The 14,583-nt window shown below is 37.6% G+C and overlaps 1 protein-coding gene across 4 annotated transcripts in view; it reads left to right on the top strand.

Annotated features, from left to right (window-relative positions):
- Positions 1–14,362, top strand: part of LOC122402921 (GRAM domain-containing protein 2B-like) — a 51,669-nt gene extending 37,307 nt beyond the window's left edge. For 3 of the 4 annotated variants that reach the window (XM_043406114.1, XM_043406116.1, XM_043406117.1), the window contains exons 4-8: positions 5,638–5,811; positions 10,061–10,214; positions 11,712–12,235; positions 13,005–13,275; positions 13,964–14,362. In XM_043406114.1, coding sequence (XP_043262049.1) covers positions 5,638–5,811; positions 10,061–10,214; positions 11,712–12,235; positions 13,005–13,275; positions 13,964–14,077 — 1,237 coding nt within the window. In that variant the 3' untranslated portion in view covers positions 14,078–14,362. Of the gene's footprint in view, positions 1–5,637; positions 5,812–10,060; positions 10,215–11,662; positions 11,681–11,711; positions 12,236–13,004; positions 13,276–13,963 lie in introns of all 4 variants that reach the window. The other variant, XM_043406115.1, reaches the window with a different exon arrangement.
- The last annotated feature ends 221 nt before the right edge of the window (positions 14,363–14,583 follow it).

Below are 14,583 nucleotides of genomic sequence, written 5' to 3'. Positions count from 1 at the left end.
AATTCTTTCAATAAATATACAGTGTTCCTGGGAAAAATTTTAATGGGAGATTCTGGAGGCCAAAATAAAACAAAAATCAAGAATATTTCTTCGTTAAAAAGTTATTAAAAAATTTCAAATCGTTCTGGAAAAATTATATTCGGCTGCAGGGGTCCATTGCAAGCATTTTTTGTGAATAGACATACCACCGAAATCCTATCGACTTTCGAGAAAAAAATTCGGATAGATGACATTTTCCAACGAAAAAAAAATTTTCCAAATCGTTTTAAAAAAAATATATTTGGTTGCGGGGGTCAATTGCAATAACTTTTGGTGAATAGACCTACCCCCGAAATCCCACCCATTTTCTAAAAAAAAATTCGAGAAGGTGACATTTTTCGGTGAAATTGAAAAATTTCAAATCATTCTGAAAAAATTATTTTTAGTTGCGAGGGTCAATTACAATCATTTTTGGTGAATAGACATACCTTCAAAATCCTACCCACTTTCGAGAAAAAAATTCCTAATCGAAAATGTAATTTATGTTGCCCGAAAATTCCATGCGAATCTTTAAAATGCCATAACTTCTGAACGGATTGAAGGATTTTAATGTTTGAGGCGGCAAACAACGCGTATTTTGACGAAGAATATGTAGGCATTATAACAATAGTGAAAAAGTTGTTAATTTGGTTAATTTCAAATCATTTTTGGCGAATAAAAATACCTCTTTCTTTTGTTGTTTGCATTCACGATCCACCAAGTGGGCGTTCAAACTCTGACGAATAGCTATCGTGCAACCGCGTAATCGGATGTCCATCTGTTTACGGGCAAAGCAAGTGAAAACATGCAAACGCAAGCAACACGGAGGAAATGCATACAATTACATTTGCATAATTGCACATGTATGCGATCGGGCTGAATTCGATTGTCTTCGAGCGTCGAATTTCAAAATCCGAATCCCGATATTCGTGTTTCTCGTTTATTTTTATTTCCTTTACCTTATCACGAATAAATTTAATCGTCTCGAAGATATACGCTCCTGTTTTGCGTTCTGCGTCCTGCGTCTTGCATATTTCAAGTTCTCTCTTAAATAATTCACATTCGAGTCATCATTATGCATGAAATCAACAATATTCATTTATAGCCTCCGTTTTTCCAGAGAGATTAATATGTAATTTTAACATAAATTTTTCTCCGAAAATGCGCAGGATTTCGGGGGTATGGCTATTGACCAAAAATGATTGTAATCGACCCCTGCAACAGAAAATAATTTTTCTAGAAGAATTTGAAATTTTTTTTTTTCAGTGTTCGGTCATTCCTGGAAAAAACTTTAATGATAGATTCTAGGGTCCAAAATAAGGCGAAAATCAAGAATACCAATTTGTTGATTGAGGCTTCGTTGAAAAGTTATTAACGTTCAAAGTTGTGGCTGTCGAACTGCAATTTCTCCACCTTCTCGAATTTTTTTCTCGAGAGTGGGTGGGATTTCGGGGGTAGGTCTATTCACCAAAAATACTTGTAATTGACCCTTGTAACTAATTATAATTTTTCCAGAATGATTTGAAACTTTTCAATTTCACCGAAAAATTTCACCTTCTCGAATTTTTTTCTCGAAAGTCAGTAGGATTTCGATGGTATATCTGTTCACCAAAAGTGATTGTAATTGACCCCCGCAGTTGAAAATAATTTTTCCAGAATGATTTGACACTTTCCAATTTCACCGAAAAATTTCACTTTCTCGAATTTTTTTCTCGAAAGTGTAAAGGATTTCGAGGGTATGTCTATCCACCAAAAATACTTGTAATTGACCCCTGTAACTAATTATAATTTTTTTAGTATGATTTGAAACTTTTCAATTTCACCGAAAAATTTCACTTTCTCGAATTTTTTTCTCGAAAGTCGGTAGGATTTCGATGGTACGTCTGTTCACCAAAAGTGATTGTAATTGACCCCTTCAACCAAAAATAATTTTTCCAGAACGATATGAAATTAATTTTTTAATAACTTTTTAACGAAGCCTCAGGTAAAAAATTTATATTCTTGAACACCTTGTATGCATTTGTAATTACGCAAAAATATTAGCAAACTCTTATGCTACATGTACGTTATCATGTATGCATCGCTATCTATGTATTTACGTATTTGTCGATGTTTCGTATAATGTACCAGATAATAACCGCGTGTCTTATTGTTGTATTTTTGCTTCGCGGCCTTCGAAACGCGTTTGCAACGATGCACACCTGCTGCATTTCAATAATGCACGGTATACGTCATATCGTTGTGGATTATTGACATTGTAAGGACATGGTACAAGTTTTACAACATTCATATGGCCTTCAGGTGGTATAAGATAAAGACTGATCATAGTCATTTGCGTATATGCGTTTTCTTACGAATTATACCAAGATTAATAGAAGAATTTAATTAATTCCTTTCAAGTGTATTAGAAATTTACGACTCACGGCTGGATCAAGTTCAAAGTTATCAGTTTTATCGCAACAACAACTGCTGGATAGTCTATCCTTGGTGCAACGTGCTTTTCAATTGTTTTTTTTCTGATCCAACAATTCAATTTACTTTCTTTTAACACATTACCGACCGATAGCCTATTAATCGACTTTTTTACCGGTCAACGCTTACCGACCGATAGCGTATTAATCAACTTTTTTACCGACCAACGCTTACCGACCGATAGGCGATTAATCAACCGCTATCGGTCGGTAAAGTGTTAAAATAAACATTGAATCACGATCGACGTAGCAACGATGAACAGTTTCGAATCGTCTGGATCGAAAGGTGTTCTATCTGGAACGTTTTGAATCTTCGATAGACATTTCGCGCTCTCCTCACGGAAGCGGAATGCGTCTTTCTATTAACCGGTTGGCCATTTCGCGGAAAATATGTACATGCAACCCCGAATCGGATTGCCTGGCACGGGTCCAAATGGTCGACCGTTCCTCTCGTGCTGCGCATCAATAAGAGGCCGTGTTTAAAGAGGACGTGAATTGTAAGGCACGATCGCCCAAAAGCGAGCAATAATAAAGAAGATGGCGGAGAAATACTGACGCATCGTCCCCAATTGAACATACGTATATACATCATTTACCATAAATGTGAGAGCAATATCAATGCTCCAATGAACCGCGAAACGGAGGAAAAAGAAACCGTGGCTGCAGAAAGTAATTGGAATCGTTAGGGCAACCATGCATTACCTTTTCTGTTTCATGAACCAAGTAAAGCAAGATAATATAGGGATTAGAAAAATTTTTATTCGAATAAAAATTCACAGTCGTTTAGTCACTGAGTTTCAGTTGTTGATCAACACGTTCCAATATCATACTAAATATTCTAATAAACAGTTATAATAAAGAAATTGGCTGAGATCGAAGATCGTTTCTAATTTCATCAACTTAGAAGCATTTTTGCGAAGAAATGTCCTCGATATTAGCTAACATTTTAGAGTGTAAAACGAGTTTAATAATTCAGTATCGCACTTGTCATTTCTTGTGTCTTGACCACGTTAACATTATTCAGGGTCAACTTTCCAAGCAGCTGTCTTGCAAAACTTTTTGCATTTACGTTCTAACTAAAAAAATATGATATTAAATAGATATTAGAATTCTGAGCGTTAGAAGAGTTATAGTTAGAAGTGAAATCAAATTTTTATTATTTTTGTTCACTAAAAATAATCTCCATTGCTTTCTATAATAATGGGAGAACATTGGGGATTTTAAGTGATAAATTTGATATTTTTATCGATGTCATCTCAGCTGTTTTAAAATGTAAATCTGTAAGGTGGCGTTGAAGAGATCGAAACCGATGTCAATCTGTCGTTGCCACGTTTGGGATGCATATATGACACTCTTTGTTGATCTTGCAGTGTATGGCCTTGCATTATTATGCAACAAGATGACCTGTCTGCTTCCTTCGACGGTGTATTGTCTCTTCTTTGATATCGAAATTTAGTTTCCCCGAATTTAAGCAGTTCGTAATGTTTCTTCATATTTTTAAGCTTCGTTTTCCCATGTTTGAAGTATGATTAGCTTCTTGCAACGTTTGTTTCGTCGATGCAGTGTCAGGTGTTGATGAGGATGATTTCGCGAACAATAGGGACTACTATAACTCGTGAACGAAATATCTATCATTTTTTATCGTCATAAACGCTCGTACACGTGTACCTTTTCCATTAGATACGTAAAAGCGGCCTATACACGCTGCGTAACTTGATCCACGGCGTAGTACGTGTACAATCACGTTTATAGCGTTGTTAGACCCCTACTTCCGGTTGGATTGTTCCTTCCACCACGCGTTCTTTGCTTTCTATAGTCCGGAGATCGATCGTGGAGAAACGCGTTTCCTTATACACTCGCAGGGGGGGTGTATAGATATAATAATCGCGCAAAGTCGCGGTGCGTTTGTTAATTATTCAAAGGATCGAAAGGGCATCGATGGGTCAGGCCGTGTGGCTACGCCTGTTGGATCGTCAGTCTGATTTCCCGGCTGGTCCGTGGAACACGCGTTTGCTCCTCAGATTCTACTTCGATTTCGACTTCAGCTTCATCGATCGAAGGATCCAACGATTCCTGATCGCTGTCACGAACGGTGATCGTCGAATAATAAATTCTTAGCTCGTTACGTCAGAGATGAGTATCTTCTTCATCGCTCGCCTAGCGTTGAGCTCTTTCGGAGAGAAGATGCGCTCCTCGGCCAGGGTGATATTGAAAAAGCATCGATACGTTCGTGGTTTCTACTGAAATCCCGTTTGGATTATTTAATCTCCATTTTTGACGTTCGATCAAGCGTTGAGCTCTCATTTACAATCGTCGCTGGACGACGATTAATCCTCAGCTGATCTCGAAGGAACTTTTCAAACCACTTATCCACATCGACACACAAATTGTTCTTTTCTGTCGTGGGATTTACTAGGACAAGAGTAACCCTTCGAGTTAGGAACAATCAAAGGTTTCTCGACTGAACCACCAAGAGAGAAAAGCAACTGTTTTATCGAAAAGTCACCTTCACCGTAAAACTTCCCACGAAGTTTCGTCGTTCGACGTAGACCACTCTGCACATTCCGGTTTCTCTTTTTGTCACGAAAACAGTGTTCATCGCACTGCATTTGTCCGCAGCTCGACGTCTGCTCCGCATACGTACGCGAATCTAAGTTCAACTTGATTTTTGGGCAGTTTGAAAATCATTCTTGACACTGGATTACCTACGAGCTTTGAGCGAGTCGCCTCTCGGAGATACGTGCCTTCGAGTTAATCGGTACAAGCGTAAGAGAAGAGTTAACAAAATGGAGTTCGAAACGCGAGCCTTGATCGATGTTTGCTTCTCTTCGAGCCCGGTCACCAGGGCTAGGTACGTTCTAAGAATTTTTCACATTGAAACGCACCAAAATTGACCTGTTGACAATTTGAATATTTATCAAGGGGGTAAAACCACTGTAAATACCTGAAATAAAGCATTTTTTGGGGGTGAAAAAGTAAGAGGATTATTGACCATGTTGTTAAGTGTCTTAGTTTTAGCTAAAAAATCGCTACCGATTCTACTTTCGAACGAAATGGCGATCTCAATTACTGTAATGACCAGTTGACTACCAGTTGAGGGATTTACTGAAGAAATGGCGCGTTGATCGATGGATTCTGTTTGTTGTAGGTCTGCGGGGTCCATAGGAGCACGATCGGCGCCCAGCACGCCTCTTCAAGTAGTCCCTGGTGGGCAACAAGCTGGCCAGCAGTCGATTAGCGGCTCCCAGCTTACTGTGGCCACTGCTAATACTTCTCAGCCTCCGAGGAGTCCAAGCCACACGGCCTTGAGATGTAACGATAGGTGAGTGGGTCTCTTTTTAGTTTTCTCTAGTCGTGGACGTGCAGTATAGGGTGTATGGGTAGCCTACAACTTGGGTTTCATAGTCCAGTTTCGAGACAGTGACGAATTTGGGCAAAGTCCAAAGAGAAAAGAGTCTGTCTCAGTTTTTCGATATTTTGACGATCCTAGTCTGAATTTTGAGCTAGCAAACTAACTCGTAATATGTGGTGTTGCTTTTCCCACTGTCCCAATAAACCTTGACGGCCATAATCCGCAGAACAGACTTTATCTGCTCGCTCTGATGGACCCCGAATCCAACACGAATCTTGGCTCCACCTGAAGGTCTCGCAGGACCAACAGGCTTCACGTCAACACGATTTCGTTAATGGCTGCGTTTCATCGATATTTACCGTTTAATTTGGGCATGTCAAACACGCGACACGCTCGACCATTTTTTTTTTTTTAGTTAAAATTCACTATTATTTGTTCGGTTGATACAGTATCTACGAAGAGAACCAATTAAATCTTTTTAATACTTTTTTTTTTCACACGCTATCTATGTTTAGGGATACATGTTTACGCGAATAGCTTTTCACATTAACGAAGATAGAACTTGGAAAATCAAAATCAGATATATTTGTACAGTTTTGAAAATATTAGGTCATTTTACAAATCTGTTTAACTATTAACTCGAAGTTTGAAGTTTGAGTTTATCTGTTTTTCGAATTTAACAAAGCAGAGCATTGTATCAATAAAATTTATGGTAGCTTTTATAAAAAAAGTTAAGATAATCTGTTGAAAATCGAAATCTTTAGCGACTTAAATTTAATTAATTAAAATTGATACGAAATTTCTGTTTGAATACTCTGATTTTTATTAAAGAGGCATCGATAAATTAATTTAACGACGATTTAAAATTATCCACGATTGTCACGCTGTGGATGATTAATATTTTCTTACGTTTTTTTTTTTATTTAAACGGAAATGAGCAGATTTGCGAAATGACCTGATGCAAAATTTTATATTAAATTTGGTGTATGTTAAAGAAAAGGAATAAAATGAAATAACGTTATTTAAGATGAATTTTTCTATCGATGTAAGCTTTTCTGTAAATAAATGTATCCTTTTGCTTATTTCTGTAGAAATTATTACTTTCCTGCCAATCCTACACGTGTTTGCTCGCAACAGAATGCTATAATTAAAAAATGAGCGTTAAAATATTTTAATAAAATGAAGATTGACCATTGGAACGAAAATGTGTTTGATATGCCTGATTTAATCGAAAAAAAAACAGTGTAAGTTTTAAGTGACGGTCACCGGTGACCACTATGGCAGTGAATGCGTCGAATACGTGTATAAACTGTCTAAAATGATTTTCGTTGTTTAAATACACTTTTGTCGTCTGCATTATCGCCAAAAGTAGCAATTATCACCCGTTCAAATTCCTTGTTTATAGATGTTATTTATGGATTATTCGGTATCTGAAAAATTGAATTCATTCTAAGATAAGATACGAAATACAAAGCTGTAAAATAATCACAATATTAACATATCTAATTACTGCAGAGATTAATCATTGATAATTACTTAAAGAGAGACAGGGAGGGCGAAATATGATAGATGAATTTTCTTTTGCGTGACTGAAATTTATGTTTGATTTTACTTATACATTTCTTTTGTTTATTTCAATCAAAATATCGATTGTTTATCATCAAAATGTGAGTTTCAAAAGCTCCTCCACGTCAGAGATATCGTCAGATATAAATGTTCTTAAATTTAATCCTTCAAATTTAAAATATATCAATTTCTTTGAAAATTCGCATCGGAACACCTGCGCACGTTGCAACAAATATTACGTTTAGTATATTTTGAGGTATTATGTCGGTACTGTTGGAATAAATGCCAAGAAACCGTATCAATAAACTCATCTGACCTTCTCTATGCAAAGATTCTTCAGGTATTGCACAAACGTCTAGACACTACCTATAAAATGCATTTGGAAATCAGTCGGGATGATTACAATTAAGCAATTTAGCAAACAACTGAATTTCGTATCGATTTTCGTCAAATTTTAACAGATCTGATATTAATATGTCGTTATGAATAATTGGAAATTTTATATAAAATGTCTGAAATCTATTAGTCATTCGATAACATATCGCGAGATAGCATGACACCTGTTCATACAAGAACTAAAGAGCGCAAAATAAGAATTTCACCTGCGCAATATCCGCCATTTCGTTGCCACCTGTTTGATAATATCCTTGTCAACATACTCGAATTTTTTTCTCGAAAACGCGCAAGATTTCAGGGGTATGTATATCCACCAAAAATAATTGCAATTGACCCCTTCAAACGAATATAATTTTTTTAGAACGATTTGGAAAATTCTTTTTTCGCTGAAAAATTTACAATTTCTCGAATTTTTTTCTCGAAACTGGATAGGATTTCGGAGGTAGGTCTACTCATCAAAAATACTTGTAATTGACCCCTGTAACTAATTATAATTTTTTTAATATGATTTGTAACTTTTCAATTTCACCGAAAAATTTCACCTTCTCGAATTTTTTTATAGAAAGTGGTTAGGATTTCGGAGGTAGGTCTATTCACCAAAAATACTTGTAATTGACCCCTGCAACTAATTATAATTTTTTTAATATGATTTGAAACTTTTCAATTTCACCAAATTTGTTCACCTTCTCGAATTTTTTTCTCGAAAGTGGTTAGGATTTCGGGGGTATGTTTATTCACCAAAAATACTTGTAATTTACCCCTGTAACTAGTTATAATTTTTTTAGTATGATTTGAAACTTTTCAATTTCACCGAAAAATTTCACTTTCTCGAATTTTTTTTTAGAAAGTGGGTAGGATTTCGGGGGTAGGTCTATTCAACAAAAGTGATTGCAATTGACCCCCGCAACCGAATATAATTTTTCCAGAACGATTAGAAATTTTTTAATAACTTTTTAAGGAAGCCTCAATTAAGAAATTGATATTCTTGATTTTCGTCTTGAATCTCCCATTAAAATTGTTCCAATATGCCTAAACACGCGTCTAATCTTCCCAGTCGCTACACAGCAGTTGCTCGCTGCAATATATCGACGATTGTCCAGAGACCAGCGTTTCTTATCAGAGAATTTTTATTCTAGCAATTCCTCTAATCGACGTGCGTCTGTAGAAGAAAGTTACGATATCCTGTCAGGTATTATCAACACCCGGGAGCTCATCGATACCATTGGCGATCACGCCTTCGTCGGTCTCGTCACGATTCTTTACTCGTCCACCGAACGATCGATAGTCTAACCGTGATCGCGATTGCCATCGGGTGCTCTGTGTTTAAAAAGCTAGAATAGATCCGTCAAACCGTGGAAACCGATCGTCGAACGTGTTTCTCGCTAGTTAACTCTCTCAGTGACGCTAAATAGTTGTTCCAAGCTTTCTCGTCGCGGCGGGAACTATTTTCTCCGGTCTCGATGATGGTGACTCTTTTGTTCCGACGTTCTCAACCTAAGAGGAACGGTCTTCTTTCATCTCTGAGCCTTTAGAGGCGGACGAATTGTTGCGTTTTCGACGCGACAACCCTTCCGTTCCCGCTAGAACCGCGCTCGATGAAAAGAAGTTGACTTCGTGCGATGTTTTCCAACGGATCCAATTACTCGCGCCGCATCCTCGTTCGCCTTCGATCGACCTTAATTAACATTAAGTCAACTTGCCCGTACGCGTACCGCAATTAACGAAATAATTTCCCCGGGTGCTTGTTGACGAATTGGTGCCAGTTCCATAAAAGGTAACGCTTCGTTTCGTCGATGCATGAACGACGTCAGACACCAACCAGATTTGCAGAGTCTTAGACCTCTTAGATTTTTATCTGTCAGATCTATCAGATCTGTGCGTTCGATCCAATTCGTAAAATGGTCGCTCAGGAATACGACATATGGAGCAACGATGTATGGAGCCCGAGGATCCGGAAGAGGAGCAGCAACTCGTTGAGGTGCATATGTTTTATGCAATCATTTAAAATAAAGCGATGGTCAGCGTGACGCGATCCATGAGTAATATGAAGATCTACGCGGTGGATATACGGCTGATCTGCGATCGAGAAGTCGTCCAGGAGAGATATCATCCAAACTCTAAAGGGTTAAATACACGATAACTCTGTCAGACTTAATATTTTATTTTTCATTAAATATTGTGGTTGAAAATATTTGATTTCGTGTAAAATTGTTTGGTCGATCGATTGCTTTATAGTTTGTGTCGTTTGTGTTCTCAGTCATCTTTCAAAACCGCTCAGCAGAAGTACACCATCAATGGCAGCTGGTAGTATCGCACAGACTCCAGGAAAGGTTAGCAGATCTTCGTCTACATCGTCGCCAACGACTACCAGCAGCGCGAGACAGAAGAAATTCCACAGGCATTTCTCTCAGGTACCATAATTTGCACTTTAATAAGTCCCAATTGGATTAATCATCTGAAATTGTCGGCGATAGGAGGCTGGCTATCGATGGATAATTGTAAACTAAGCGTGGACGTCGTAGGCGGCCCTTGACATATTTAAATTACCGATGCAAATGAGTCGAAGACAGAACTCTTCTTCGAGTCTTTGTTTCAAACATGGAGGCGCGCTAGAGATCAAATATGACATCACACTGTTGAGAATATGCATTGCATGCATGTAGTTTTAATGGAAATTATAGGTGGTGCAAATCTACCTAATTTTCAATGCAATATTAGGAAGAAACAAACATATTTATATAACAATGTTTTCAAAATATGTTGGCAAAGTTTCGTGGGAAATTGGGGCAAAAATTTTAATGAGCGATAGTAGAGGCCAAACTAAGACAAAAATCAAGAATACCAATTTGTTGATGGAAGCTTCGTTAAAAAGTTATTAACATTTAAAGTTGTGGCTGTAGAAACTCAATTTGACCACCTACTCGAATTTTTTTCTCGAAAATGCGTAAGATTTCGGGGATATGTGTAATCACCAAAAATAATTGCAATTGACCCCTTCAAACGAACATAATTTTTTTAGAACGATTTGGAAAATTCTTTTTTCGCCGAAAAATTTCATCTTCCCGAATTTTTTTCTCGATAGTGGGTAGGATTTCGATGGTGTGTCTATTCACCAAAAATACTTGTAATCGACCCCTGTAACTAATTATAATTTTTTTAGTATGATTTGAAACTTTTTAATTTTGCCGTAAAATTTCACACCTTCTCGAATTTTTTTCTCGAAAACGCGTAAGAATTCGGGGATATGTGTAATCATCAAAAATAATTGCAATTGACCCCTTCAAACGACTATAATTTTTTTAGAACGATTTGGAAAATTCTTTTTTCGCCGAAAAATTTCATCTTCCCGAATTTTTTTCTCGAAAGTGGGTAGGATTTCGATGGTGTGTCTATTCACCTAAAATACTTGTAATCGACCCCTGTAACTAATTATAATTTTTTTAGTACGATTTGAAACTTTTTAATTTTGCCGTAAAATTTCACACCTTCTCGAATTTTTTTCTCGAAAGTGATTAGGATTTCGGGGGTATGTGTAATAACTAAAAGTGATTGTAAACTATCCTTGCAACAGAAAATAATTTTTCCAGAACGATTTGAAATTTTTCAATTTTCTCGAAATATATCATACATTCTCGAATTTTTTTCTAGAAACTGGGTAGGATTTCGGGGTTAAGTCTATCGACCAAAAATTATTGTAATTGACCCCTGTAACTAAATATAATTTTTCTAGAATGATTTGAAATTTTCCAATTTCGTCGAAAAATTTCATACATTAGAATAAAAATTTTCGCTGTTATTTTTGGTTTCCGGTTGTATTCGTGAGAGAGGAAAAGTAAAAATGATTTGGGTGACTCATAAGAAAAGCAAGTTCGAACGGGTGCGTAATCTTTGTTGTTTCTTGGTTCCAGGTAGCTGCGGACGAGCGCGTATTGAACTACTATAGTTGTGCGCTGGTAGGCGATATCCTGCTCCAAGGGCACCTCTACATCACGCCGAACTACTTCGCCTTTTACAGCAACGTATTTGGCTACGTAACGAAGCTGCTGATACCGACGGTCTCGGTGTTGAAGATCAGCAAAGAGAAGACCGCGCGAATCATTCCGAATGCGGTGGCGATCGCTACCGAGGAGGAGAGGCACGTATTCTGCTCCCTTCTGTCCAGGGACTCGACCTTCAAGCTGATGAAACAGGTTTGGGATGCCGCCATGGAGCCAGAACCGTCGCCCAAGATTCTCCCGCTTGTGGTCGAGCAAAAGCACCTTGTACCGGACACACTGGTGGTCGACGACTCCGAGGTGAACCCCGAGGAGGACGACTCCAGCATGTCCGAGAGCGGCACGGATCTCAATTCCAGGCCCCCGACCGTCTGCACAGACACGGATGGTGTTACGCCCTCGCTCATTACCAGGCCCAGCTTGCCGCCACCAGTAAAGTAAATAAATCTTCTTTAAAAACCATACAAAATAATGTAATACAGATGTAGAATTCTCCAACGTTTCTCAGTATTATTGCGAAGGCTTATCTCCTCCACTGGTATCAGTATTTTAGTCGACTCTTCAGTCTCTAGTAGTGGGGATAAAATTGTCACATTTATCATGGACGTCATCTTGAGAATTAGTGCAGTAGAGATATTTAAGCTATCTACCCTCTTCTATGTAACAAATCTTCTTTCTCTTATCTGATTCCAAAGGGAAGTACTGTATAGCTAATAAAAATATATACTTAGAGTGTAAACAAGATTAGACAGCAGTGATTGATAAAATTTAATTCGAATAATAGATAATCAATTTCATTATTTAATTGAAAGTTTTACTTTTATTTTATTCGTCGTCTGAAATTTGTATCTGAAATATCACTCAGATTATTTTAATCCTGAAATTTTTTAGTTAAAAATACACATCTTTTTGTTGTTTTATTACGGATCGTGCGAGTGGCTTGTATCATCAAAGTTTAGACAAATATTTTTTTTTAGCGTTCCTCGTAGTTAGTCGGTGAGATTGAAGATGGCGCCACGTACGACCATCGAAAAATAAGTTCGCTGAGAGTTGGGGAGATCCGGTTTATTTGTTCGACGAACGCGAATTAGAAATGAAAATCTCGTTTATTATAATTTAATGATTTAATTCCCCAATATTACCATTGTAAACCGTTTCAATGTTCTGTAACGCGAGAGTTAATTGTTCTTTGTGTGATTGTTTCAGAGTGGAGTCATTGCCGGTACCATTGCTTCCAGCTACATCCAGCAGACCGAATGTTATGTTGTCCCTATTCACGGGCGGACTGAAAACTAGCACAGTGATAGCTATTCTGATAGCTCTTTTAGCGGCTCTCTACGTGTCGGCGGCACTGATGATGTTTCGCATCGACAGGTTGCACACAGCGTATCTCAACCATCCTCTCGTTTCGCCGGAACGTTTCACGCAGGATCGGCTGTTGCATTATCTAAACACAAATCTTGATCAAATAATGAAGGTACGCTGATACCTGATGGCAAATGAAGTACTCATCTTAAAAAGTAAATTATACGCACTACGATTAGTAAGTTTAAGATCCATTCTTCAGTTAACTAAAAACATGTAATTCTTTGTTGAAAACTAAGTTATTGTACAGTGTATATTCAAAAATTTAGTGTTAAATGCCTTTGTAAATAATGAGTATTCTTGCTCTGAAATTAGCAGGAATAGTTTGAATAAAATTGGCGATCCCACAGGTGCTACCTCTCCTTATCAGGACAATATTGACTTGTTTCTTTATTCAATAAATTTTAAATATTTCATGGACTGTAAAGCGTTACTTTCATAAAGAATTATAAGAATAACAACGAAAAAAGTGGTCTCAAGCTTATAACTTGTAGTGTACATACATATTAAACTAACAAATCTGATGTTTATTTGTATAAAATATTGAACATTTTAACAGTTGTTACTACTCCTATGAAAATACTAATTTTTTGAAAGAACAATTCTTAATCTCTGTTTGAATCCTATATGGCACGGTATGCTTTGAAATGTGGACCAAAACTCATAAATTCCTATCAATTAGTAAACTATAGAAGCATTGGTAATACAGCGACGTTTGTTCTGTAATCGAGCGTAGAGCTAATTGTAAAGTTTAAAAATTCACAATTATTTGAACTGTTGGGTGAAATTAATTGTTTCAGGTGCGACAGAGTTTGCAGACGTTGTCACAGCAGATGGTGACGATGAGCCAAAGCAGTGAAACGGATTCGAGCGTGTCCGGCGGCGTGGCGGAACCGGAAGACGCCCCGAGTTAGCCCCCGACGAAGCTGAATAATTTAACGCAACCAAATAATACGAGTCCCCGGTCGCCTCGCTAGCGTATGAAGCGTCTCGTATTAATACGTCGTTGTCTTCGTCGGTCGGCGTCGAGTATTTTGGCGCGCGAACACGATCGGTGCGACTGATTGACGGTGTCGCTTCGACGGTCCTCTATAGGCATTATTATTATTAGTACCTAGACTTCGAAGGTTCTGACGATAGACAGTTCGTAAAACGGCAAACAAACCAAAAATAAAAAAAATAAAAAACACCCCTCCAAAAAAAAACAAAAAAAAACGAATTAAATGAAAAAAAAAAAACAAGCAGGAAACTTGTAAAAGATCTTTCTAGATCGAGCATGCGTAACTCGATTCGACTTTCAGTCACGCTTGCAGGCGTTTATTAAGATGATGCTTGGTAAGCAGACAGAACAAATTATATCGTGTAAAAAAACTTATCGTTTGTATTGCACACGTACACGGACAGCGGCTGAGAAACGCGC

The sequence above is a fragment of the Colletes gigas genome, unplaced genomic scaffold (genome assembly GCF_013123115.1).
Source record: "Colletes gigas isolate AHSC1104 unplaced genomic scaffold, ASM1312311v1 Colletes_gigas_Sc00041, whole genome shotgun sequence".
NCBI lineage: Eukaryota > Metazoa > Arthropoda > Insecta > Hymenoptera > Colletidae > Colletes > Colletes gigas.
The sequence above is the reverse complement of the archived record's forward strand: the minus strand, read 5'-3'. Positions and strand labels throughout refer to the sequence as shown.